The following is a 27,561-nucleotide window of genomic DNA, read 5'->3' on the forward strand; positions in this document are numbered from 1 at the left end:
AGGAGACCGAGGTAAACTGTGGCTAAAATTTATTTGTAATAAACACAATCTATTCTCTTTCAAGAAACTAAGTTGAAGAAATACTCTAGTGCTGCACAACTCACCCATTTTTGTCTCTTGCTTTCCACCAGTGCTGGTCCTGTTTATGAAGTATTGTGTATTCTTCTCCCTGGCATAAAGTTAAATCAGTTTCCTCTTTGGCCAAAAAGTCATACATCGCAACAACACACATTTCATTTTCTTCTTCTTCTTCATTAGGTGGTGGTGGTGGTGGTGGCTTCCTTCGTGACCTGCTTGACTGTGTATAATGAAAGGTTGGTGCATCAAATTGACAGAAATTAAACAAGGCTTCGTTAAAGTGAAAAAAGTCAGTTCTGTCTGTTTCATGTGTGACTGAAATTATGCCCCAGAAGCTACACTAAAAATAAAGAACATAATGAACTACATATAAGTGTAGTTTTGCCTCAATACCCTTTTTCATCCTGCCAGAAATGGAAGAAGTATTTATCAACTCTAAGGGCCGGTTTATACTTCACGCTCAGAATGCGTACACACCTGCATCATGGCTGCCCGCGTTCCCAGCATTCATTTCACGCGTCCTCTGAGCAGCTCCTCAGAAATTAATGCGATGCATGCGCGAGTTGCAGTACCAGAAAACAGTCGGGGGGCACAGTGTGCTAAAAGTCGGAACCTGACGTCAGAGTCTCTGTTTACTATCTACATGTGACAGAAAGCCTCTGTGCAGATCCTATGGGGATCGATCTGCGTGTTTCGGTGTTTGATGAATGCTTCGATGTGGTGAAACAAAATACAGACATACAGATGCATTAGTGGTGCTTTTATATTCAAGCATCACATATTCCCGATCGTAATGACATGATACATGTTAAAAGTCTCACATACCATCTTTTATGCTTTTTTTTTTTTTGCAACTTCACAACAGCAACATAATGTATAGCACTGTATTTGAACCCCTGAGAAAAAAATAGAGGACACGGTGAAAACGTGTATTTTGTGATTAAAGTGGAAATTTCAGCTTTAATCTCGAAATGTCCACTTTAACCACGTAGTTTATTTTATCATTAAAGCAGACCGTCGTAAACGTCATCCCAGTTTTTAATCGCTATGAGCTTCTTGGACCTGACAGCATTGGCAAACAGCAATAGATCAGAACAGAACAAATTAAATGTATGATATTTCAACTCTCTGCACATTTGGAATCTTTAGATTCATACTTGATATCACTTTCATGATGAAATGCATTAAAGTGTGTATGTTACATTTTACATATAATTTCGTTTAAATAATGAATACTGTTAATAATTACTCACATGGGGGGAATAATTACACACATGGGGGTGACACGGTGGCGGAGCGGTAGCACTTCTGTCTCGCAGGGAGTTATGTTGCTGGTATTTCCTGCTTGTATTCCACACTGTGCTCTTGTTTCCTTCCAAAGATATGCAGATTTGGGGATTTGGTGCCGCTAAAATGATGCTAGTGTACTGTACATACATACTGTCACACATATGTGACTAGGAGCGAGCTGAATGGAACAAGTGGAGGTGATAATCTTTTGCAGCCAGGAACAATATACGGGTGGCTGCCCCAAACCTTCTCAGTGTGTTGAGACTCGTTCTTTCACAGTGGCATAGTCGGCAGGATGGCCTCCTGGTGGAATCGGAAGCCAAACCAACATTATGTCTCAACACACTATCGTGCTGAACCACTAAAGACCTATCAGGTAGTAGAGAACCATTCTTGTGTTGCCGAGCTGGGGTTCGACGGTGTGTGTTGGGGGATCTGGAGTATGTTCCGACCCAGTTCTCCTTAAACAGAACCTGGGAGTGTAGGCAGAAGACCTACAGATGAGGGCCAGGTTCTGAAAGGAACACAATGGAGACCAATTATGGGCTCCCAAGGATGGGGACCGACCCAAAGAACCCCACAAAGAAAAAAGGTGGGGGTGTCCTGGGTCGGCAGGTGAGGGAAATAATGAATTGGGAATACAATCCAGAGGAATCATGCCATGACACTATGGCAGAAAGTCGGGTGTTGGCTACAGCCATATAATAAAAATGCCTGAAGGATTGTGCAAAAGGTGCCCTGTGCAATAATAATAAATGGCCTACCCGCTAAACTTGCCCAGCTAACCTGAGGACATTCATATAATAACATGGTTACCCTCGAGGGGATCATTAACACCTTGCGGGAGGAAACCTACTTGGGAGAACCAGAACAGAATCCGTGTGAACCCAGAGGGAGTTGTGCCACTAATTTAGAGTCTTACTCCTACATTGCAGAACATACGTTGGAAAACTCTGATGCGTGGTGGAGGGCTTCGCGAGGTGACACGAGGGTCTGCGGAGAAACGCCAAGCAGGGGGAAGAGTGCTCCAACTCATCCTCTGGCCTATTCTCATACAGGAGAAGCGCTGGTCAATGGCTTTAAAGTACCATCTTTATTTGACTCTGGCAGTAACATTACCATTGTTGCTTGCCATTTAGTGTTGTCATGACAAAAGTTAAAAATAAAGACCCGTCTAACCTGTACTCATAAGTACGTTCGGTCGTACAAGTCCGCCCGCTGTTACATCTGCCAAAATGTTGTTATGAAGAAAATAACGGTGGCAGTGCACGACAATCTTCCATTTCCCTTGATACTGGGTAGAAATTGGTCAGATAAAAACTGCGGCATAACACTCGCTATCCCTACAAAAACACTAGGTCTTGTTATTGACGCAGATTCTGTGTCCTCCACTACCTCCATGTCATGTACACAGCCTTAGAGAATGACGTGGAAACAGCTGGACCGTCGCAGAGTGATACATCATCCCCAAGCGCTGCACCAGCTCGGCCTGAAACCACACCTCTTGAGGTTGAGTCTAGTCCCCTCAGTCGTCTGCAGTTTCAGTTTAGGAAGACACCGGCTTCATTTAAAAGGGAGCAATGAAATGACGAGTCCCTTAAATTTGCAAAAAATGCAGTGGTCTTAGTAGATGGCCAGCACACAACACATCCCATGCCACAAGGTCCCCACTTTGTATTAAATAATGACCTTTTATATCGGGTGGCAGATCATGAAGGAAGGATGAGGTCATTGCTCTTAGTTCCACGGACCTACTGGCGACAAATCTATGAACTAGCTCATACCCACCTCCTGGGAGCCAATCTGGGTCCTGAGAAAATTTTAGAGCAAATCAAGATCCGATTTTTTTGGCCTGGGATTAATGAGGAGGTCCATCGCTTTTACATTTCCTGTCCAGAATGTCAATTACGGCAGATTCCTAGAAGGGAAAGTGCTGCTCTAATCCTGTTACCCCTAACTGATGTCCCTTTTGAACGCATCAGGGTTGACCTGGTGGGACCCCTACACCCTTCAGCCAGAGGACATAAATATATAATGGTCCTGGTGGATTATGCCACCCGATATCCTGAAGCTGTTCCATTACGCTCAGCCACTTCCAAAAATATCGCACGGGAGTTGGTAGGAGTATTTACGCGAGTTGGAATCCCTAAAGAAATCCTGACGGATCAAGGGACTCCATTTACCTCGGAAATGTTCAGGGAGACAGCTAAGTTACTGAAAATAAAGCATTTAAAGACCTCTGTATATCATCCTCAAACAGATGGTCTAGTCGAGAGGTTTAACCAAACTCTCAAACAGATGCTACGCAAGGTAGTCAATGAGAACGGAAGGAACTGGGATCAGCTCCCCCCCTCGTCCTTTTTGCATACCGGGAAGTCCCACAAGCCTCCATGGGGTTCTCACCCTTTGAATTATTGTATGGACGACAACCCCGGGGTTTATTGGATATATTAAAAGAAGGCTGGGAAGAGGAGGTCCTTCCCTCTGTAAATATACTTGAATATATCGCACAATTACACGATAGATTTGCAAAAATTAGACCTATCCTACATTCTCACATGGAGAAGGCTCAAGCACCCAGGCTCGTTGTTATAACCGTGGCACATCTTTTTGGGAGTTCTGCCCGGGGGATTGAGTCATGGTATTGGTTCCTACCTCACATTCCAAATTACTGGCTCATTGGCAAGGCCCATATGAAGTTAAGGAGAGGAAGGGTCTGGTCGATTATTTAATTATCCAACCTAATCATCGACCTAAAGAGCGGATTAATCATGTCAATTTGCTGAAACTGTGGAAGGAAAGGGATCCTGATCCCTCCTCCGGACAGCCCTGCTCACTCTTTGCTCATAAATTACACCATAACTTCGTTGATGATTTGACTCGCCAACAGCGACATCAGCTCGAAGCAGTTATCCTGTCTGTAACAGAGGTAGTGAGCGAAAATCCTTGTCGAACCTCCCTGGTTGCGCATAACATAAAGACAAAACCATGGGTTATAGTCAGAGAATGCCCATATCGGATTCCCGAAGCAAAAAAGGCAGAAGTGGAGTTGGAGATCAAACGAATGCTGGATCTAGGTGTGATAGAGGAAAGTTTTAGTCCCTGGTCCAGTCCCATCGTGTTGGTCACAAAGCCGGTGGCTTACCCAAGTCTCCCAGCAAAGGCCATTTATTTAAATAAATAATAACCGCGCTCATGGCAGCTTAGTGAGGGGGCATGGTGGCCGTAGCAAGCCATGGGGCGATCTGCGGTGTGGGCGTTTCTCACCTAGTGCACAGGTGAGGGACTGCCCACATCCGTGATCCCTGTAGCTAATGTGTGCAGCTGCTATGGCCCCTCTCAATAAAAAAGAAGCACGAGTCAGTTAGGAGGAGATCAGAAAAAAACGAAAAGAGAAGGAACCGCAGGAAGCAGTGAGGAGAGAGAGCAAGTCGGTGTAAAAGAGAGAGAGAGACATGAAGCGTGTGGGCGAGCGAGCGAACGAGCGCTCGCAGGCAGCTGAAGGGAAGCCTGGGTGTTAGGCCGACACCCAGGAGTTGAAGTAGAAGTCGTACCCACTGAGCGAGCATGTAGCGGGAGTGACCAGTGAAGGGCGGAGTCTGGAGGCTTGGAGCTGCAGTCCTTGGTGTGGGCGTCCTGGAAACCAAGGAGTCCAAGTCTCAGGCCTAGGATGAGTGCCAGACTGAAGCCAGGATCAGGAGGTCTCCAGACCTGTGTGAGTGTGAGTGGAAAAGGGTAGCTGCAGAGAGCATCTCGCCTGTTGCAAAGCCCAATCGGGAGAAGAAGGTGAGACGCTAGCGTAGAAGAGCACCGGGCTTGTTACTGATTTTAAAGACTGCTTCCTGGTGAACGTTTTAACCTGGTTTTAAAAGGATTGTTCTATGTATTGCATTTTACCTCCACATTTTCTTTTATTGGATTATTTATTTGAACAGTTTTGAAGCACTGCACTTTGTGGACACTTTGTTTTTGATTTGTTGGATTTTAAATAAAAGCACTTTTTGAACCATCCCCTTGCTATGTTGTTGCCTCCACTGTCTAGCTCATCTCTGTGACATTATCGACGGTGTTGGGTTCAAGGGCTCCCGAACAGCGATGGGAGCATGGAGCTGAACTGTTGGACCAGGTATGCGGTAGTGGAGCGGGAGGCTTTGGTGATTAAATGGGTGATTATGCAGCTGAGGTACTACCTCCTGGTTCAGGAATTCACTCTGGTGACTGACTATGCACCGTTGCAGTGGATAGCATTACACAGGGATTCAAATCCATGAGTCACAAGGTGGTTTTTGGACTTACAGCCTTATAGGTTTTCGGTCGTTTGTCGTCAAGGTCTGCTGCAGGCCAATGCTGATGCCCTTTCCCAGTGCCACAACCTCACGAACAGGTACGCCCGACCTGATGGGTCTGGGCTGAGGGGGGGCCGTGTCATACACGTGTGACTAGGAGCAAGCTGAAGCCAGGGGCTGGCGTGGTGCTCTAAACCTATTTCTGTTATTTCTGCAGATCAAATACGGGAAAACCTGCCTGATCTGACATCACGTCCGGTTCTGGCACCCAGACTGATGTCACTTCCGGTTCTGGCACCCAGACTGATGCCACTTCCGGTTCCGGCACCCAGACTGATGTCACTTCTGGGTTACAGACTATAAAATCCTCCATCTTGCCAAACTAAGGCAGTTCATTCTGGGAACTCAAACGAGCAACATCATTGTGTTCAATTTAAATCTTTTAGAGCCAGGATCAATATACAGGTGGCTGTCCCAAACCGTTTTCAGTGTGATGAGACTCGTTTCTTCACAATACATACATACATACATATATATATATATATATATATATATATATATATATACAGTATATACACACACATGTGGCAGACGACCAGGGATCTTGCCCCACCGGGATGCCTGGAAGAGGGTCGGACCACGGAAAGGGCATTATTTTTCCATGGGCGTAGAAGGGCAGCCCCATTGGATTCTGTCAGGGCCACGGAGAAGGAGCTGGGGAGCTCAACCTTGCTGGGACCCGTGGCCACCACCATGGCCCTAGAGCCCTGAAGGACGGCACTTCCGCCACACCAGGAAGTGCTGCCGAACTGGAAACTGGCGCACATTAGGGACGTGATAAAAGGAGCCGCTTTACTCCCTTCAACAAGCCAGAATCAGGAGAAGGAAGACGGAGCTTTCGAGAGAGGTGTGGTGGTGGCCGAAGAGAGGAAATGAATGAGTTTAGTGAGGGGTTTTGTACACTGTCGTTGTGTATATATATATATATATATATATATTGTGAACACTGGCCCCAGCACAGACAGACGGACGACATATTTTGCTCCACACACTGTTTATTTACAATATATATACAAGTTCTCAAGTTACGTGCACTCACGATACCCCAGTGCCTTCAGCACCGAATCCCCCAAAAGTCCAGGGCCCACGGTCACTGTGCCTTTTCTCTGGCCGCCTCCTGTCCTCTCTCCAGCTCCGTCTTCTGCCTCCCGACTTCCACCAAATGACTGGAGGGAGGCGGCCCCTTAAATAATGCCCCGGATGAGCCCCAGGTGTTTCCGGCCTCTTCTCCTTAGCCACGCCCCAGCGTGGCGGAAGTGTCGGCTGCTTTCCTGGCGGCTCTCCGGGCGCCACACAAAGTCTTCCCCCCGGCACTTCCTGGTGTGGCGGAAGTGCCGGGCTCCCAGGATAATTAGGCACCGGGGCGCCGCCTGGCGGTGGCCACGGGTCCCTACAGGGCTGGGCTTCCAAGCCCTGTACCCGAGGACCCCTGCCTAACCAGGACGGACGCCCCACTCAGTCTGGAGGAGACACACGCCCTCCTCCGGTCTTCCAAGGCGTCCCGACCGGGCTCCACCCCCGGCCAAAGACCACACAGGGTAAACCGCATCGGGCGCCGCCGGCGGTGTCCACGGGTCCCTACAGGGCTGGGCTTCCAAGCCCTGTACCCGTGGTCCCCTACACAACCAAGACGGACGCCCCCTCGCGGTCTGGAGGAGGCACAAGCCCTCCTCTCCTCCTCCTATATATATATCTCACTTTAAGGTGATGTTATGTTACATAGGCAGGGATCCTGTCAGTCAAAGGACACAAAACTAGTGAATTACCTGTATTAGTATCCTAATAAAAGACACAAAAAAAAAAACATATGTAAATCTTCTAAAATCTAGAATAATACATCTCACTATTACATGTCTATTATGATGCTATTTTGTCAGTCTCAACTGCTCTCTTTTTGGAGTCTAATTGGCATCCATACAGAAACACCAGTTGTAACAGGTAAAAAACAAGGCATTGGATATCATGAGGAATAAATCTGGGCTTATTCATTTCACTTTGCAACAGTATCCCTATTGGTCCCAGAATTGTAGTTTAAGAAGAGCTGTAATATTGCCTCCCATTAGATAAAGCAGGCACAAGTGGAACAAGAGATAAAGAATATCTCAGGGTCCATGAATAAAGTACAAGGGATGAACTCCATGCCAAAACACTTCCATAATGACTAGGTCTCACTTTGGAATCCCAACCTCTTATGTCTCTTTGTTGTTACTTCTTTCATATATTTTAATAAGTCTGCTTGTTGTTACCCACTTTGGTAGACTTTTTGCAAAGGTAAAAAATTAAGAACATCCCAAACTTGGAAAAAAGTCTACATATAAAATAAATATTATTGCATATCATAACAAAGACCTTGTCTGGAAAACTGCATGTCATCCTAAAAAATAATTTAATTTTCAAAGCACACGAAATACTGTACTTTCCAATAACACAGAGGATGGCTTCAACCATTTTAATACTTCTATACAATGAAAATGTGTTGTATGGTATTTTCTTTAAATAGTTATTATTGAAAAAAACATGTGAGAATTGCACATACCAGTGAGTATGCATAAAGGTTTAACATTATATGTTTTTGATTTTCAAATAATTTTCAATTATTCTTGAAGCACCTGTTCCTGGGGATAGAATGGATTGGCTTCTTCAACACTGTACTTGCCACACCAGTCATTACAAGGTGATGCAGACGGAAAGTGAAGAAGAGTCCATTATCTTACTCATTTACTCCATCAACTCAAAATAGAGAATGCTTACCTGGTACCTGTTTGATGGATAGACAGAATGTCTGTCGTATTGTGAGCCATTACCCATTAGGCCTGCACCATCTTCGAGACTCATCTCAGTTCTCGTCTGTCTATGATGTATAATGTCATTGTCAAAAGTGAATAAGGATTATAGAAAAGTTGAAGTTTACATTAATTTAACTGATGTAAGTCACTATAACTCTATTATAGAGTGTGGCCCTGAAGTGCTAAATGACAAGTAAAACTGATAATCCATTCATCCATTTACTATACCTCATTAATCCAGTTCTAGAAACACCCCAACTACATTGAAGGCAGTAAACAACCTTGGATGGAATGGCAGTCCTTCACAGGGTACACTCATTAATATGTTTATTAAATCATATGTTTAATATATTGTTTGTTTTTAGGGTTTACCAGTAAACATTAAACCATATATTACATTGCATAGTAATGAATGTAACTTTTGATACATGAGAAAGTTTATTACAAATCCAGAAGTATTTAATTGACAAAAAAAGAAATACTTAAATACTAGTGCAAACTTTAAAAGATGATACAAATATCTGAAAAATAAAAGGTAGATGCTTACCTTTTCTGCATTGAACAGCAGCAGCAAAATACAGACTGAATAGTATTGTCTGCAAACAAAAGCAATGCAATACATTAAAGAAGAATAAAATATATGTACAGTATTGTTTCAAAATCCTATTTTATATGACTAATTGCCACTCTATATTATAAGCGAGGCAATATTATTTTTATTTTTAAGTGTCCTGTGATGGACATCCAGGAATGTTTCCTACCTTGCGCCAGGTGATGCCTGCAATGACCTCCACCCCACTTTGATCCTTAAATGAATTAAGTAGGGTTGTGAATATAGGTACACTATGCACAGTATATATACCATATAAGCTCACCTATAAGTCAGGGCTAGAAACCCAAAAAATCGATCATAAAATCAGATCTCGATTTATATGCCCTGTGACACACGTGCGATTAGGAGTCAGCTAAAGGGCTTAAGTAAGAGTAATACTACGCCAGATCAGGGGGTGGCGAAGTGTGCTGACTGTCTATCTTAGTCTCTTGCAGACCATTTCTGGGAAATTCCATCCATTTTTGGCACCACTGATGATGTCACTTCCAGTCCCGGCATGGATGACCTCAATTTCTATTCCAGCCCTTAAAACCACCATCTTAATCAGTTCTGTTTTGTAAACAACTCAACTCTTTCAAAACTTTTTGCAGCTAGGATCATATTATACGGGTGGCTGCCCCAAACCTTTGTGAATGTCTGGAGTCTTTTTGTTACAGCCCAATCAAAAATTCTACCCTTAATTTTTTTGTTTTTTTACATCTTTTTGCTTCCTCCAATAGCAGCGCATTTACCAATTTCTTTCACCACTACAATGACTTTTAGTTTAAAACCAGCTTCATATTTTCTTCTGATCAAACGCTCCATCATAGATAAGGGATGATCTTACGATAAAGGTGTATGAGGGTGTGACATACAAAAAACAAAACAGGGCAAACGTCACTTCAGAAAAGTGTGGGTATTACTGTGTGGTCACGTAGGCACAATACATAGTAAAAAAGGCAGTGTGCACCGTGGTTACTCTCTCAGGAGGGCGTTAACATAATAATAATCTCTTGGAGCAATAGCGTGAGTTTTCCACATTCGACTTATACAACCAACATTAGAACTTATATGGTAAAATCAAGCCCAGACTTATCTGCGGAAGACCTTAAAAGTGAGTATATACAGTACACATTTTCCATTGAAAGCTAATTTTCAGTCATAGCCTTTTTTCAATGTCCCTTTCTCAGCCGTTATTTTATTATTAAGTCTACAAAAAAAAAGTTAATCTACCCAGAATGTTTACATATATATATATATATATATATATATACACACATACATATATACATATATGCATATATATATATATATATATATATATATATATATATATATATATATATATATATATATATATACACATATATATGTGTACAATTGTATTTATTTATACTATATATTAGATACTGGTCTATTTTGTACATTTCATTTTCTTCATTAACATTTTTTGGTTTTTGCTTTGAAGTCCACTGTTGCAAGGATATACTGCAGCTAGGATGAATAAAAGCAGCCAACAATGATCAACAAACAATTTCCAGAAGATTGTTGGTGGGTGCCTAAGCACCTGCCTGTTTTGCTGCAAATACTGTTTTTGAGCCATTTGTTGCCCTTGAAAACATATGGGACTTCTTTAAGACATTATTAATATTATGTTGGCTGGTCACGATAGCAGTAGACACCTAAACACTCCTTGTGAATAACAGGAGCATTATAAATGTAATGCGAAGGGACCATAGGCAATTTGAAAAGTCACCAGTATCAGCAGCAGAGCACATGCACCAGAAATTGCAATTTGTCATTTTGTCATTCAGTTTCAAAATTCATTAGGCACTAGTGATTAACCAATTCTTAAAAACATCACTTAAAATTATAACAAGTAAGTTATTAGAAATGATCAAACTAGCATTTAAAACCACATCAAACAAGTATATATTCAGTGTTGCTGATGAATATCATTTTTCTAGAGTAAAGTGAGACACAGTATTTCATGTGTTCATTATAAGGTAATATTTTGTCACAAAAATACAAGAAATACATGACAGATTAACATGAGGCAGTTTTTTCAGTTTGCTCAGGGGCTTTCTGCATTTCTTGTTGTTTTGTAGTGGTAGGGTTCCAGGATGACCCTATTCTCCTATTCAGTCTCCTCAGTATGTAAACTGAATAGAAATGTCTATATCTCATCTATAGCCCTCATATGTTTATACTACCTTTTATATTTCTAAACCCAGGTAACTAGATATCATACCAAAACAGGCAAGAGAGAAGTTTTGTACTTATATTTATACATACATACATAAACAAAGTATTTCCAACTGTGTCCAAAATGTAAGCAATTAAATAAGTGTTGACAAAAACATACAGCCTGATTAATAAGCAGTTTATCCTCTTTACTTTGTCTGTCTTACTACTGTATACTGATTGATCACTGGTTCAATGTGGTCCAGCATGGCCCTTGGATGACACAGATGTCTCTGCAGTCAAAAAGTTTTCAATTCTCTTTTGATTTTTACTTGTTTTGATTTCTTTTTTTTTAATATTTTTAAATATTAATAAACTCTGTCTTGTCTCCCTTTCTATCTACAATATTGTGATGTTTTTTTCATTCTGGTCCATTTTGGTCTATACAGGCCAAGGAGCCTACTTCTTGAGTTAGTTTCTAACTGCATCAGGAATCTTGCGGTCTAATTAAAAACACTTTTTTTTGGCTGAAAACTGCAGTGAACAAAGCAGAGTCGTGAAGCTAGCAGTAGTGGGACTATTCAAGAAGAGCAGACCAGAGACAAAGAAAAGATATTGCTGCATAGAGGAAGAAAAGACAGACTCAATTTAACTCAATACTATTTTGGAGAAATTAGAAGCATAGGGTTCATGAGCTTTGTTGGACTTTTTTTTTCAAAATTTTCTAACGTTGTAACAAACTGAAAATTGGAAGCTCTCTTGAAAAGAAAACCTGAACAACAAGAACCGCCTGCCTGAAACTGTGAGAGTTAATTTTTACTGATAAATATCATTTTCACAAATTGATTATACACTGATTATATTGAACTAGGCTGACCCGCCTTTTAAGGTGACCGACTTTTAAGTTGACCACTTGTTAAGGCAATTCAATATATAGATCAATTTAATATTTTATACAAACACATTCATTTGGTTATATTGCATTTGAGCGGTATTACTTTAATATTCGTAGTTTCTGTTATTTTTGTGATGAAATTTAAACTTTTTTTTTATATTGAGGTCGCCCTTTTGAACCCCCCTGATATTTACTATGCGGTGAGGCATTTGTACTCCATCAACATAAATTATTTCCAGAGACATCATTTTGTCTATTTTTCCAGCGCATCGCGTACAAAAGCAAGGGAACGATGGGAGCACCAGAACTCTGCTCACATCATGTCGCTTCGTACCGCAAGCTGCAAGTAGTAAGTCTGTGATAAGCGGACTACTGCTACGCTTTCCACTCACGGGATGGAAGGACAATCCTGACCGCTTTTATATAATAAGAAAGAGGAAGAAGATATAGCACAGTCTGGAGTAGAAAATCATCTTTTACCTGAAAAAACGAAACTACAAATCCCATTGTGCATTGCAAAATGCTCAGGGCGTGTGTGAAACTCCGCGCCTGCGTAGCACTCACGGGACGGAAGGACACCCGACCGTTTTTATATAGAAGGATGATTTCTGTCCTTGCTAACTGTTAGCCTTTGACTTTAGCACTCTTAGAAGGCATTTTAATTAAAGCCTCTTTGTCTGTGACCCAGTCCTGCTGCTACTACTCTACAAATACAAGTATTAATTAGAAAGCCAGTACAATCTAGTGTAGCAGAATCGTGACTCCAAGGGTACTATTTATCAATAACTATAAAAGAAATGAGATATGAAACTAATCATGCATTTCTGCAATTGACAAAGTGTATTTAAGAAGTGTAACCAGCATCTAAGTCAGCTATAATTTTCCATGAACTGAGTGGCTCCATGTATGTGTCAATAAAGGTATTCTTATCCTGGACTGGTTTTCGTGATTTAACTTTGATACAACCAATACCCCACCAAGAGTTAGAAATGTTGGGAAACCTGTCATATTATTTTCAACTATCCCAGCCTCAACAAACCAATGTAATCTAGATGAAATCAAAGCAGACGGTACTTTGTTTTTGCTGTTTGTTCATTTACAGTATGTCCCCAGTCAGAGTTAAACCAGTTTCTTCGAATTCTGTCGGGACCAGACCGCTAGCCTTTGTAATTGCAAGCAGGCATGATGACGTCAGACTTATGGAATATTTCTGTGGAGAGGAACTGCAGGCATTTCAGCTCATCAGGTTGCCTCCGTGTTTTTGCAGACTTTAAATCTACCACTTCTATTTAAAAGAGAACAACAGAATGATGATTCTTGAAAACATGCAAGAAAATGTGTACAGTAGTTTCCCTAAACGGAAACGAAAGATACAGTAGGTAAGAAAGACACAATAGTGTCCACGTTTTGTATTATACAACAAAGTTATATCAAATAGTACAGCATCAGGGCAAAGTAAACCAACAGCTATTAATCTCCCACTCACTTCATTGCATTTAACATAATTGTAACTGTTATTGTTTTTTATTGTCTGCCATTGTTTATTTATTTGAGATAGATAGATAGATAGATAGATAGATAGATGCACTATAATAGATAGATAGATAGATAGATAGATAGATAGATAGATAGATAGATAGATAGACAGACAGACATACAGACAGATGGACAGACAGACAGACAGACAGACAAATAGCATGCACACATTATGGGACACGTTTAACATCTAACAAGATCCTTAAAAAAATAGAACTGCAATTTTATTGGATAGAAGTAGACATAGAGGTTTTCTGCACATCTTGCCCTAAATATGAATTAAATCAAATCATAAAATGAATGATGCTGCCTCTATTAAAAAACATTAGTACTAAAAATCTGTTATTACTTTTTAGAGAACACATAAAAAATGCTTAGGGGTATAAACCTAACAGGAGATTAAAGGAACAGGCATATTACAGTAATCGGCTAAACCCTTGGTGGGAATAGGGAGAGATGTCAAGAAGTGATGAACATTGTGCTATTCCCCCAAACATTACAGCTAAATTACAGACACCATTTGACTCCTTATCAACAAAAACAATTGTGGGTGGTAATGTAATAGCAGATATAACCAAACATCAATGAATGTGTGCCTAATACACAACATATTTGAACAATATACTTACAATATAAAATAATTGTATATCTTGAAACATAAACAAGAAATACTGTTCCCACTATGGTTTTACTGAACTCTAGAGCAGAAGCATCATTGAATGACCTCAAGACAATTCTGAGAAATACTGTATACCTATCCTTTGATGAGGATTGCCGGCTTCGTGCTCCGGCCCTCACCCCCAGGCCGCCAGGAGGAGCTCTCCCGACAGCAGGATCGTGCCCCGAGTTCCAGCAGGGCCTTATGGACTATGTAGTGTTTTTACACAGCCCTGCTGGATGACTTGGGGACCAAAGAGGGATTCACTGTAGGGGGGCTTATGGGCTCTTGTGTGCCCTATAACCAGGGAGTACATCACGGTCATGTGACAGGAAGGAACGACGTGCTCCCGGGTTGAAGAAAAGGACTGTTTGCCCTGAGCCGGAATTAATAAGGAACTGTGGACTGTTGGGACAGGAACACCTCCGGGTCAGGGGCTATAAAAGGGCGGTGCCTCAGTCCAGACAACAAGCTGTGCTGGGTGGGAGAGGAGCAAAGTGTCTGGGCGAGGAGGAGTGGTTATTGTGTTGGTTAGTGATTTATGAGTAGTGTGGAAGGTGCTTGGTGCACTGTGGATAAAAATAAACAGTCTTGGACTTTTACCCGGTGTCTGGAGTTGTACCTGAGGGTTCAAGGGAGCACTAGCGCCCCCTACTGCCACACCTTATAACACTTAATTTCTCTCCTTATATCTCCCATACTGATGCACTGGACAGTATGAGTCAGATCATCGGCAAAGAACACCACCCTGTGATGTACTGTATTTGGGTCAGAAACATCTGGGCAGGGATAAGATGAATGCCGCACTAAAAAAATGAGACGCCCTAGCTATTGATTGGTAAACTTTTGGAAGGTATTGACTGCCTGCACAGCATTTTCAGTTGAATAGGAGACATGATGGTAACTAGGTGTAGAACCACAGAATAGACCACAAAAGAAGGGAGGTCTACTATATCTCTTTTATGGACAGATTTATCGTCCTTCTTTGAGCCTTCACTACACTTAAATCAGGAGCATTCAAAGAATGAAATACATTTATGGATAAAGTCTGACATCTCCTTGATATCAATTAGTCCTTGCTGCCTGTTAAACAATAACGGCAGAGGATCTTCACAAATCTTCCTGTGCCAAAATTATTCTGTGAGTTTGTTTCTAAGATGATTCCACTGTTTCGCTGAAAAAGATTTTCAGAAAGCCAGAAAACACATTTAACCACTTTTTTCTACACCTTAATCAAACCATATAACTCTTGCATTTATCCAATGACCTTTGTCTTCTTATATTATAGTACCTCAACGTCAGGTCCCTTAACCTTTTGCCATTTGGAGAGCCTCTAGACTCTATCAATGTTGTATAAGGTACTTAATAGCCATACTTGAGTTAAAGTAGAAAAACATTTCTTAAAAGACAAGCTACAGAGTTACTCACTGATTCCTTGACCTCCAAAGTTACCAGTTCAATGCGGTCCATCACAGGGGTCTCACTACCTCTTGGGCAGAGCTGCTGGTTCTTCTTGTGATGAGGAGGGGCGTGTAAGATACATAAGCATAGGAAGCGTTTTACAGGGTTGTGCTGGACAAATACTGTACATGGAGAAGAGTATGCATAACTTTTATTCTGTCTGTTTCCTTTGTTTGGAGCAAGAGAAAAACCCTGAGGACCACTGAAGTCATTTCCCTATTGGCTGGAACCCTGCCCCTTCCTGTTCAGAAATTCTATACTTGCAAGTTCCCCCAGAAGTTGGGGGCCACTCAAGGATCAATTAAGGAGGAACACAGAGCTCCGCGCTTCTTTTCTTCTTAAAAATCACAGTGGCATGCTGATCTTTTTTTCTCATTATGGAGATTGAAATTAAATGTAGCTTCACTATGGGACCCTAACTCTTATTTCCCTGTGTTTGTTTGCATTCACAATGCACATTAACAACATCAGCAGTCTCAGCACTGACTCCTGACTGACACCACATTTAACATCACCTAATTCTGAAAAAGTTCTCCTTATCATAACCATTTACTTTGTGTATTTGACTCAGTTTTGTACCCTCCTACACAACACACCTAAAATTCCCACTTGTTTTAATTTGATCACTAACGTTTCATGTGGTATTTTATCAAATGCTTTCAGAAAATCAAGATAAGTAATATCATAAGCACTTCTCACTTATCATATGCTTTTGTTACCTCCTCATAAAATTTCAGCATATTAATGAAACATGACTTTTCCTTTCTGAACCCATGCTGAGTACTTATCAATATTCCTGTTCTTCACATGTCATACTTGATTTTTTCCATGATATTTTTTCCATTAATTTATAATGCATGTTAAGTTCACTAGCCTGGGATCAGCCTAATCACCATTCTTAAACAATGGGACAATATTTGCTTGATTCCAGTCTTCTAGTGTGTAGAAATCTTCACAAAATATGCACCAAGGGTTTATATATTGTGAAAGATCCAGCTGCAAATTTCACTTTTTAGTGCTGAATAAATTACAGAGAAAACACTTTCTGTCAGGAAGCAGCTTAACAGTGCAGGATTAGCCACTGGAACCTTCCAGAAGGCACATATAAGGTCACATATTTGACAGTAATGGCTCTGTAACTTACTGTATAATCTCTTCACCACTCAGATGAGTTTTCTATCTTGCAAATCATTCACAAAGCAAGTCAGGCCTGATGGAGATGACAATTCTTGTAATTTTCAGGAGGAGACAAATGGACTCAAATTTCTGAGCACATTTATTGCGTTTGTGGTCTGTCTTTAAAAGACTCCAATATTGTTCTTTCATGTTCAAGAATAAAGTGCATTTGAATGACTTTTTTGAGTATTTTTTGTGCGACTCTGGATCTCAAACGGGAACATATGTACTTACTAATTTCTTTAAACATTTGAGGATAAATGTTATCTGGTCTTAATTTGTTAGATTTCAAGCTATTTAATTTAAGCAGTTCTTCTCCCTTTACAATTTCCACATCACTAAGTACAGGTACCTCTTTAGCAGTCCCTGTTACTACATCTACTTCTTTGTACGTGCAAACTTCCAAAAAATGCACTTTTAAAGCATTTTCTATTTCTCTGTATATTTTAGCTCTCCTTTACCATTCCTAATACTTCTCACCACTTTCATAACTATATTTTTACTACTTACTACTAAAGTATCAGAAGAATCTCTTTGGATCGTATTTTGCCTTTTCTGCAGCATTTCTCTCAAATGGCCTTTTACCTTTCCTAACTCTTTTTAACTGTTGCATTCCTGCTCCCTCTAAGCCCTACAGTTAGCTATGGAGGTATTACTCATGTATCTTTTTAGTAGTACTTTTATCTCCTTATTTATCTACCATAGAGTTCTCTTGAATTTCTTACTGCTTGTAATGTTTGTGATAAACTTGTCCTACATTACACGTGAAACACTTCTAAATGTGTTCCACAATCCCTCAGCTATCTTTACACTTAAAAGCCTATATTAATTATCTTACTTAGGCTTTGCCACATCTGCTGAAAAAATTCATCCTACTACAAGTACACTTTACTGTTTTATTTTTTGAATATGCATTCTACCAAAATACTTTTGAAATGTGTTATATTATGGTACTAGATCGTAATGGTTCTATCACATCTATCTCCTGACTCTTATTCTCAGTGTTCTTTGTAGGATTTTTGCCAGGTTTGCTTCCCAGCGGATTTCACAAGCCCCACGGCTGATGCAGTTAAGCTGGATTTTAATTTGGCTAAGCATTCTCTCTGCCAAATGGACAGCTCTAGTATATTTTTGTCTCTACCTTAGCAAGCACCATAAAAGGCATGTTCCCTATTATATACAGTATGCCATTTGACAGCATGTTTACATTACAAAGGTAGCATACCTTGTCAGAGGCGGGGAGAAGAATACACCTGAGCTGTCCATCGTGTTTTCTTAGCCGAGGCTATGGTAGGGAGAAAAATACACAATGAAACAATTGGTTGTCTCTAACTGGGTGTGGAAGTACAGTACTTAATGTGCTGTTTAGTGTGCATTTAGTGAGGCAAGTCACACCAGATATCCACAGCTGAAGTGGAGGGATGAAGCTGGCTGACTTCCAAAATAGTTTCTGAAAAACAAAAAAGTTGGAAAGAGAAGCCTATCCAGGAGCTTTAAGACTAATGTACTTGTTAGCAAAAAACTTGTTACCTTATGCAACACTATTTTAAAAATTACTTGAGCACTGCAAGGCAATGAGTTGTTTTTAAAAAAGATGCACGTTATATGTCAGAAAGAATAATTCAAGAATTACTTGATATTTTATCATAACAGATTAATAATACAGAAAAATGCATATTTTGAAGATTGTTTCAGTGTTGTGTGTGACAAAACTACAGTCATTTTAAAACGATTATTGTGTACATTAAATATATTACTCAATGAAACAAAGAGGTTACAGTTAGTTTTAAAGCAACCTGCAATATGACTGGAGTCAAAGCGGAGGCTATTACCAACACACTAATTAAAATCCCAGACAGTCTAGGTTTAAAATCTTTCAATCTGGTTTGCCTGTGATAAGACTGAACAGCTGTTATGATTGGGAAACACAAGGGAGTTTCAAAACTTCAAACTTATGGTCAATTTTCACTGTGTAAACCATCGAATGGCTCATTTTAGTGTCCAAATAGCTGCTGTAGGGCCTTATTTAGGACTTTAATAATATCTTAATGCATCTGTGTTTCTTTATCCAAAATTCTTCCATCAGGAATGCTAGTTTTGCTCTGATCCAAACCATACTGAACATTCCTCAGATTAAACTTAAATTGGCTAGTGACACTAGATGACTATCTCTTTACTCTGCTGTACAATCTTTTGAAAGAATTAGTGTTATAGTTATACTTGAATGAGAAGTAGAACATACAGCTGAAGGTAGACATATAAAAATATACAATTTTGTTGAAATACTAATGATGCTTTCAGAAATGGTACATTTATTGCCTACTTGTCTAGGGAATGGAAAGAGCAAGATGTTAACTTAGTAGAAATAGACACACAAAACTATTTATCATGGAACTGAAAGACACTCCTGGCAGACATTTTCAAAATCTTCCACATCTTTCAGATAAATGGTCAGACATTCATTATGACTGTGCACGTGTGATGTGTTGATGTGTCATTCAAATCTACAATTCATGATAAGTACACAAGGATGGTTCTTAACCACCTAGATGTTTCAAGAATTCTCAATGTTGAAAGTCATAATCAGAGGGAGAATGCTGAGATTCTTTTTAACTAGTAATTTAAAAATGGCAGTCCTGCAGGCTTAAACTATGCTTTTAATAAAAAGATTACACCAGTGCATAAAAAATGATTAAAGGGCAGTCACACAATAATCTAAATCCAAAACATACACTACTAAAATTAGCAACAACATTCTTCTGATATTTCCAGAAACAGTTTCATCGGCAAGCATCTAAAAGAGCCATTGTAATTTCTTCTGATAAACCTTCAATTTTTTCTCTGAAATGTGATAACTTCAACAGAATCCATTTCGTTGACAATAGTAAGCATTTTTCTAATTAATTCTTGTGCTATCTCATTTACTACCATCTCCCACACAGACGTATTGAATTAGGTATGAGCAATCTACTGTAAAAAAGTTTGACTTTTTTATTTTTTCCACTTTTTTTTAATTTAATACTTTGCTGGCAGTTTTTGTTAGTCTTCATTCTATCTACATCTACATATTTTGAAATAATACAGTACCATATACTCCTGACAGCTTATTTTGATGCTTACAGTTGCTGTTTGCATTAAGGCTGCAGGGCCAGGTGTTAGACAAACAAACAAAATAAATCAAAAAATTAAACAGGCAGAATCTGACACCAAGAAATAATACTACTCCTTTTTAAGCACTTTTTATATCTATTATTAACATTGGCGATTAATAAAATATTGCTGAAACAAATTAATACAAAGGTTTTAGTGCATTTTTAGCAGTAAAAGAAAATATGTAATATTACTTTGTTAAGATCACATGTTGTGTGCATAACATAAAATAAATATATAAAAAAACATTTATTTGTTTATGCCTGTCAGATATGTTAAGTGCAAACTGTAAAACTCCACCTGCACTTTAAAAAAGCTATGAAAAGTAAATGTTTGATAGCACAAGCTGATACGATGTGTTGTGATTTCCTGTGAGAAAAACAGCTTCCTCCCAGCCCCCCGCTCCCCCTCTGAAGTCCACTACAGATTAATACACACTAAATAATATACTGGTGATGTTGCTACAAATGTAAGCACAGCAATTTTAACCCATTTTTTAAAACCTTTTTTCTCCTATCCATTGTGTTATGAGTGAGGAATAGTTATTGATTAATAAAACACTGTTAAATTAATTAACTGAATACTATTGCTTTTGTTTATTGTATTAGGGTTATATTTTTTGTACTAATAATTATTATTTTTACACTTGGTAGCAAGGTGGTGCACTATGCATTTTCCTGTGTCAGGATACTGGATTAGTTACCTGGTTTGGAGGTATTTTGTGTGGAGTTTACTTGTTCTCCAATGTTTAACTGGCTTAAGGCTGCTAGTTTGACAGCACTGTAACAAACTGCCAAACCAATCAATGTAAATGTACTGGTTTCAAATATTATTTTTACAACATTTCAGTATAAAATACATTTTCAACATAATATTGTCAATTTAGGTTACTTACAAACATTTATTGGCTACTTGAATTGTATGGTAAGTACTATAAATTAAGAAGATTCCAAAAGACTGCTGAAAACTGGATTACAACTTCAAAATAATGAAAAGAAAAAAAAAACTAATAAGCAACCATATTTTATTTACAAGAGGACACTGTACATTTAAATCCAGCAATATACTGTGATTGTATTTTACAGTAATTAACAACAATTTCACATTATCCTTCTGGCAAAGTTTCCAGTCATTAATTGCAAATTCTACAGTCAATTTATTTTAAAGAGGTGAATCCAAAAAGGCCTAATGTGTGAATCCTCATACAAGAGACCTCAAATTGCAAGGTGTCTCACCCAGAGTGGGTTCCTTCCTTGCACCTCTACAAGTAGTTGCAAGAATAAGCACCAACGTGTTATGGTACATTTATACTGGAGAGCAGCTCTAGAAAATGCAAGTATGGACAGGATACTACATATCCATTACTCTGTTTTAGTATTAATATGTTGCTTACACAAAGCAACACATTTATCCCAGAACAATCTTAGATAAAACCATCAGCTAAATAAACAAATATCAACATACACCCGATAATAAAATATTCTTAACTGAAAAAGTTTCCAATTTTTATCACTATCATTCATAATTTCTGGATACCTAAAATTACAGTAAGGCACCATGTCTATAGTTTTAGAGCTCATAACCTATGCTAAGAATGTCAAGGATGCCCAGCTCTCTGAATATTTGAATTTGAGGACATATTGTTTAACATCGCCTAGCCATGTCAGAGCCACTAGCTTGGCATGATGCAATAGATTCTATTTACAGTATAACACTTACTGTATTGCTACGGTTTCCTCCCACAATCCAAAGACATGCAGGTTAGGTGGATTGGTGATTCTAAATTGGCCCTAGTGTGTGCTTGGTGTGTGGGTGTGTTTGTGTGCATCCTGCGGTGGGTTGGCACCCTGCCCGGGATTAGTTCCTGCCTTGTGCCCTGTGTTGGCTGGGATTGGCTCCAGCAGATACCCCGTGAGCCTGTATTCGGATTCAGCGGGTTAGAAAATGGATGGATGGATGTATTGCTATAGCAAGTCACTGTGAAACATCTATGCTTTTCAGTATTAAATGACTAGTAAAAAAATAAAATAAAAAGTCACAGACTGGCAAAAACTGTAAATTAAAATGTCACTGATTTATCACACCACACAATACATAGTTCACTGCAACTTCACTACCATGTCACTGCTAGTCTGAACATTTCTGTTGGTGTATTGTTAAAATTCCCAGAGAGGGACTGGACTGCCAGCTGTAGGGTCTAGGTGTACTAGATTTTTACTATTGCTCTGTTGCTGCCGTACAGAATATAAACTCATTTCACCTGTAAAGAGTGATATATAAAATAAAATACTGTTTTTGGCAGTCATCCATCCCAGTCAGTATTTGCATAAGTTAAGTATGGCAGGGACAGGTAACTTGAACTGCATGAAAGAAATGTCCCCAAAGTTTTAATGGCTTGTCACTTGGCTAGGTAGATGCTTCCTCATTTAATTATATATCCACACATTTACTAAACTCACTTTCTGTACGACAGGATTACAAGAAAAAAATGAAAGAAAAATCATGAAAAATTACAAAAAAAAAAATGAAAAACGATATATTCTTATCCAAATTGTTAATCACTACCAACGTTTAATAATCCAAAACAGTGCTTAATTGAAAAGACATGCTCAGTATGTGATTTTTTGGCAACAGAACATTCATCCCTTGAAAGCCCACACAGCCACTGAGGGAACGTCCAACCTCCATGCCAGAGGGGCCTGTGCTGAGAACCAAACACAGCACTCTGGAGCTCTGAGGACACAGTACGTCCTGCAATATAATATGTATTTGTAGTACATTAATGAGGAGAACTGCCATATTGTAAGCAACTGTTCATAGTTTAGGGCGCTGTGGTAGCGCTGCTGCCTCGCAGTTAGGAGACCCGGGTTCGCTTCCCGGGTCCTCCTTGTGTGGATTTTGCATGTTCTCCCCGTGTCTGCGTGGGTTTCCTCCGGATGCTCCGGTTTCCTCCCACAGTCCAAAGACATGCAAGTTAGGTGGATTGGCGATTCTAAATTGTCCCTAGTGTGTGTGTCCTGTGGTGGGTTGGTGCCCTACCCTGGATTGGTTCCTGCCTTGTGCCCTGTGTTGGCTGGGATTGGCTCCAGCAGAGCCCCGTGACCACAGAGACCCTGTGTTCAGATTCAACGGGATGGATGTTCATAGTTTAATTTTGGCATGAGATCCTATGTGCAGAGTTTGCCTATTTTCACCTGTGTATGTGTGCAACTATTTCCAAAGTCCAAAGCCAGCTTGTTACTTCATTTGTCCCATTGTGAAAGTCTCTGTACATCCAAGAAGCCCCAGGTATGGACTGCAATCTGGCCTTGGCTTGGTTTCTGTCTTTGGGCCTTGGCAGCTGAAATGGGCTGAAATGTGGTTTCCTGTGACCCTGATTATGTAGTATTATACAGGTATATAAAAGAATGAATGGAAACATTTTGAATTAGTGTCCAGTCACTTTCATGTCCATCTTGTTCCTAAATAAACTAACAGTTCTTTTACTGTGCACTAATTCTTATTCTCCTGCTAAAATGGAATAGATCTTTTTACACGACACAATGCCTGCTCATTTCCAAGCCACGCTTTTCAAGGATAACACTTTAATAACTTTGATCGTGTGAGGTCAAACTGTTACATTCATCACATCTCAAGCTAGTTGATAAAAGAATATGATACAGAAACAAGGGTACCTAACAGTGTTGAGGATAACAAAAGGATGAGCCGACACAACTCAGTCCAGTCTATGTCTGATACATTAAAAAGCTTCACAAACTTTCAATCTTCTCCATGATATAAACTGATACTCAAAAAATTGCCCCCCTTGATTTCTGAATTTAGCACCAGGGTGACAGTAACCTGTGAAGAAAGTTATCGATAGACAGCCATTTGCAATCAGCTTAATTAAGAGTAATTTGCTCTTTTTTTACATAAAGCCTGATCAGACCAAAATTGGAAGAAACTGATAAAATATATTAACTTGTTAACTCATTAGAAGTAGTACGGTGTTGTACCTTGTTAGCCATTATGGATGCAATGAGAAGTCAAGCAAAATGACGCTTTTTACTGGCTACATGAACCGATTTCGAGGCAATGGAGGCCCCTTCTTCAGGCAGGTTGTAATGAACTGATTAGAAGTAAATGATAAAACACTCTGAGGAAAAAAAACAAGTTAGTGTTGATTCTAGTGAAGCGCAAGTAAAAGGAGCAGAGATTCTAAACCCAACAAATGTGACACTGGCCTGCAAGAAGTAATCTCTGGTATAATTCAAGTGGCAGAATGGCACAGTAATTAGTTCCAGCGTCCTGGGTTTTCCACCCACCCCAATTCTCAAAGACCTACTTGGTATGTAAATTGGGAACTCTGAATTGGTCCTGTACAAGTATATGTGAAGGGTATGCATGCATGGGCACTGCAAAGGACTGGCACCCTATTGAGCACCGATTTCTACATTGGGTCTAATGCTGTCAGGATAAGGACTGGTTTAAAAAGGTTTACACAACATCCTTAATCTGCTGCAGACACTGAGATAAAATTAAAAAACATGGTTGCAAGTGTACTGAATACAAATTATGCACTGTAACACACCCCCTTGCATCGAATTGTCTAGGACGAAGCTATGAATTTGTGCTATAGAAATAAATGTTGCTGTTATAATGATATCATACTTAGACTTCATAATGTGCCATAAGACATCTGAGGCAATATCAGAACCTGTGCAGAGATGAGAAACCATGTGCATTATACACATATTTAGGTTATGTCCTTCCCTTAAAGCTAGGGATACTAAACCTCTTTATTCTCAAATCGGAAGTGAACCTAACTGAAGTCCTGAAATTTCTCAGTTAAAGAAATAGAATTACTTCAGATAAGTGCAAAATTGTATTCAAGGCAGAGACCTGCATTAACGTCATTGTATAAACATTTTTCAAAATTCAAAACCAAACTGCTAAGCTTTGTGGAAAAACTAACCTACTGATTTTGTTTTTTCAACCAAACTGCATCCTGTCACTTTACAAAAATTCTTATCTTCTTACTTAATATGAAATTACATCTTTCAGTAATAGAAATCTCCCCTGCAATGTATTACACTAGTCAATATTTCTTTTAAATCAAACCTACAGGCATATCAGAGGGAATAAGAAACTAACCATGCATAGTGACTTTGTCTATAGCTGCGAAAATATAATATCTATACTTTGTATAACTATCCTTCAGCAATGCAGTGGTTGGCATTGCCACTTTACACCATGCAGACTCTGGTGTGCATCTTGGTTACGGTGTCTTCTTTGTGAATTCGGCTCTGTCCATTTTCAGGTGGTTTTCCCACACATTTCAAGGCTATGTTGTCATGTTAATTGGCTGCCTGTGGACAATTACAGTATCAGTACAGTCGCTTCTTTGTTAGTTCCCATCACATGCCCAAGGAACAGTGTGGCATGGGGATTCACGGTGGCACAGTGGTAGTGCTGCTGTCTCACAGTAGGAAGACCAGGGTTCACGTCCCGGCTCCTCCCTACGTGGAGGTTGCATGTTCTCCCCTTGTGTACACAGGTTTCACCTACGTGCTCCAGTTTCCTCCCACAGTGCTAACACATGCAGGTTAGGCGACCCTAAATTGGCCCTAGTATGTGTTTGCACTGTGATGAGCTGGCACCCTGTCCAGAGTTTGTTTCCCTGCCTTGCAGCCTATGCTAGCTAGCTGGGATAGACTCCAGCAGACGCTCCACGACCGTGTTCCGGACAAAGCGGGTTAGAAAATGACTGACTAACACTGTGTGGGGTTAAGAAGATGGACCGATACACAGTATAGATTATTCAGTTCACATTCACGTATCGGATAATTAGATTGCAATCTTTGCGCCCCCTGACTACTACACAAGATCTCGTCAACTCTAGTACATGTAATGGAATATTTTCTTAGACAGGAAAAGCTTTAATCTTAGCCACTTTGCTAGCATTCTGAAGTACTGCCGGAAACCCACGCTTCCTGGCTGGCAGAAGGTAAAAACGTTTAAACGTTTTACATGTTAAAGGTCTTGGTTAAAAGTACAAAGCAATTGCTGATTTTCCATTGGCAATATGATGTTTCCGTTCAAACCATACGACCTTTACTTCACTTATACAGACTAACGGTGTGGATTGTTTTTTCCGACACACATGATGCTTTGATACTGAACAACTATCCGTTTTCTGAGCTCAGCTAAACCTGCTTTAGAGATACTGTCCGTCGCCGCGGTGTCCAGCACTTCACAAAGAAGGGTTTAACGGGCTTGCTAGCGTGCATCTATCTACCTGTATAAGTCAATGCAACTCAAAGCCTTTGATAAACTACTGACAGGTAGCAGTCAGCTCCCCAAAATATACAACAGGTAGTAGAAACGCTGTCCTTTGTTTTGAAGACACAACAATGCCTCTGTTGTGCTGATTTAACCCAACAGACTAAAAGATGCAATTAGCTCTTATTCTAAAGTGATACTCCTTGGACGGGACACCAGTTTACATTCGTCAAGGATGCAAAACTATCTTGGGACTAAAAAAGTTTAATAAACCAATCATGCCTAAAACATTCGTTAACATGTTTGACCATTACAAACGTCTAGCCAAGAGACCATTGTCATTTTAAAGCAAACGTCTGGTTTATCGTACAATGAAAGGCTCGGAGACAACACTTAAGTATGCCGTATTCCTCCGTTTGTGGAAAAAGAATTACGATAAAGGAAGGCTCTACTGTGTTTCAAATTTCCTCATTTGGTTTGACCAACATCAACACATACATTACACTGCACGTTCAACTGTTGAAACCTCTGTGGTTCTCCCTGGCAGGTGCCCTGACAATTCCAATCATGCCGAGTATTCAGATAACAAAAAATGCTAACAAACTCAGAGTCAGGCAAGAGGAATAAGCAAATTACACAAAGTTTTTCCACATTACAGGTCATTCATTCCCTGCTCTCCTAACGCCTGCATATCACGTCAAGAGTTGGGTCAGAAAATGGATGGATAGATTTTGAAAAAAACCGAGGCAGCAATTAAAAAGTCAAAACAACCAGCAAATAATTGAACACTGTGTAGAAGGCACGCTTCGGTACTCACAAGTCGAAAGAATCATTGCCGATGCTTAGTAAATTCGTGCTTGACTCTCGGGCGTTTAGAACTTCTCCGTCGCGCAGCAGCAACACAGCATGTGAGTGCGCGTGACGTTCAGCGCGGGGGCACACGTGAGGTGCGACATCACCGTCTGCAGGTGGCGCCCGTCGCAGCGCTTTGCACGGACATCAAGGAGGTCTGACAACGTAAAAGCGTTGCGGATAACTTTTTTTATCCGTTTCCTTAGAATACTAAATTGTGGCAATATTGATTGTTTGTATTTAATGTAATTTCTTACTAGGGTTGATATTTGGAGATTTTCAAGGTAACATTAGAT

At 39.9% G+C, this 27,561-nt stretch overlaps 1 protein-coding gene across 3 annotated transcripts in view; it reads right to left on the reverse strand.

Moving 5' to 3' along the window:
• txk (TXK tyrosine kinase) overlaps positions 1 to 27,317 on the reverse strand; it is a 72,704-nt gene extending 45,387 nt beyond the window's left edge. The window contains exons 1-4 of one of the 3 annotated variants that reach the window (XM_039751399.1): positions 27,231 to 27,317; positions 9,048 to 9,096; positions 8,466 to 8,565; positions 105 to 298 (exon numbers count right to left, since the gene is read on the reverse strand). In XM_039751399.1, the coding sequence (XP_039607333.1) occupies positions 105 to 298; positions 8,466 to 8,565; positions 9,048 to 9,096; positions 27,231 to 27,246 (359 nt within the window). In that variant the 5' untranslated portion in view covers positions 27,247 to 27,317. Of the gene's footprint in view, positions 1 to 104; positions 299 to 8,465; positions 8,566 to 9,047; positions 9,097 to 15,793; positions 15,813 to 27,230 lie in introns of those variants that run through there. The other 2 variants (XM_039751400.1, XM_039751401.1) reach the window with 2 other exon arrangements.
• Positions 27,318 to 27,561: the final 244 nt, after the last annotated feature.

The sequence above is a fragment of the Polypterus senegalus genome, chromosome 4 (genome assembly GCF_016835505.1).
Source record: "Polypterus senegalus isolate Bchr_013 chromosome 4, ASM1683550v1, whole genome shotgun sequence".
Classification (NCBI taxonomy): domain Eukaryota; kingdom Metazoa; phylum Chordata; class Cladistia; order Polypteriformes; family Polypteridae; genus Polypterus; species Polypterus senegalus.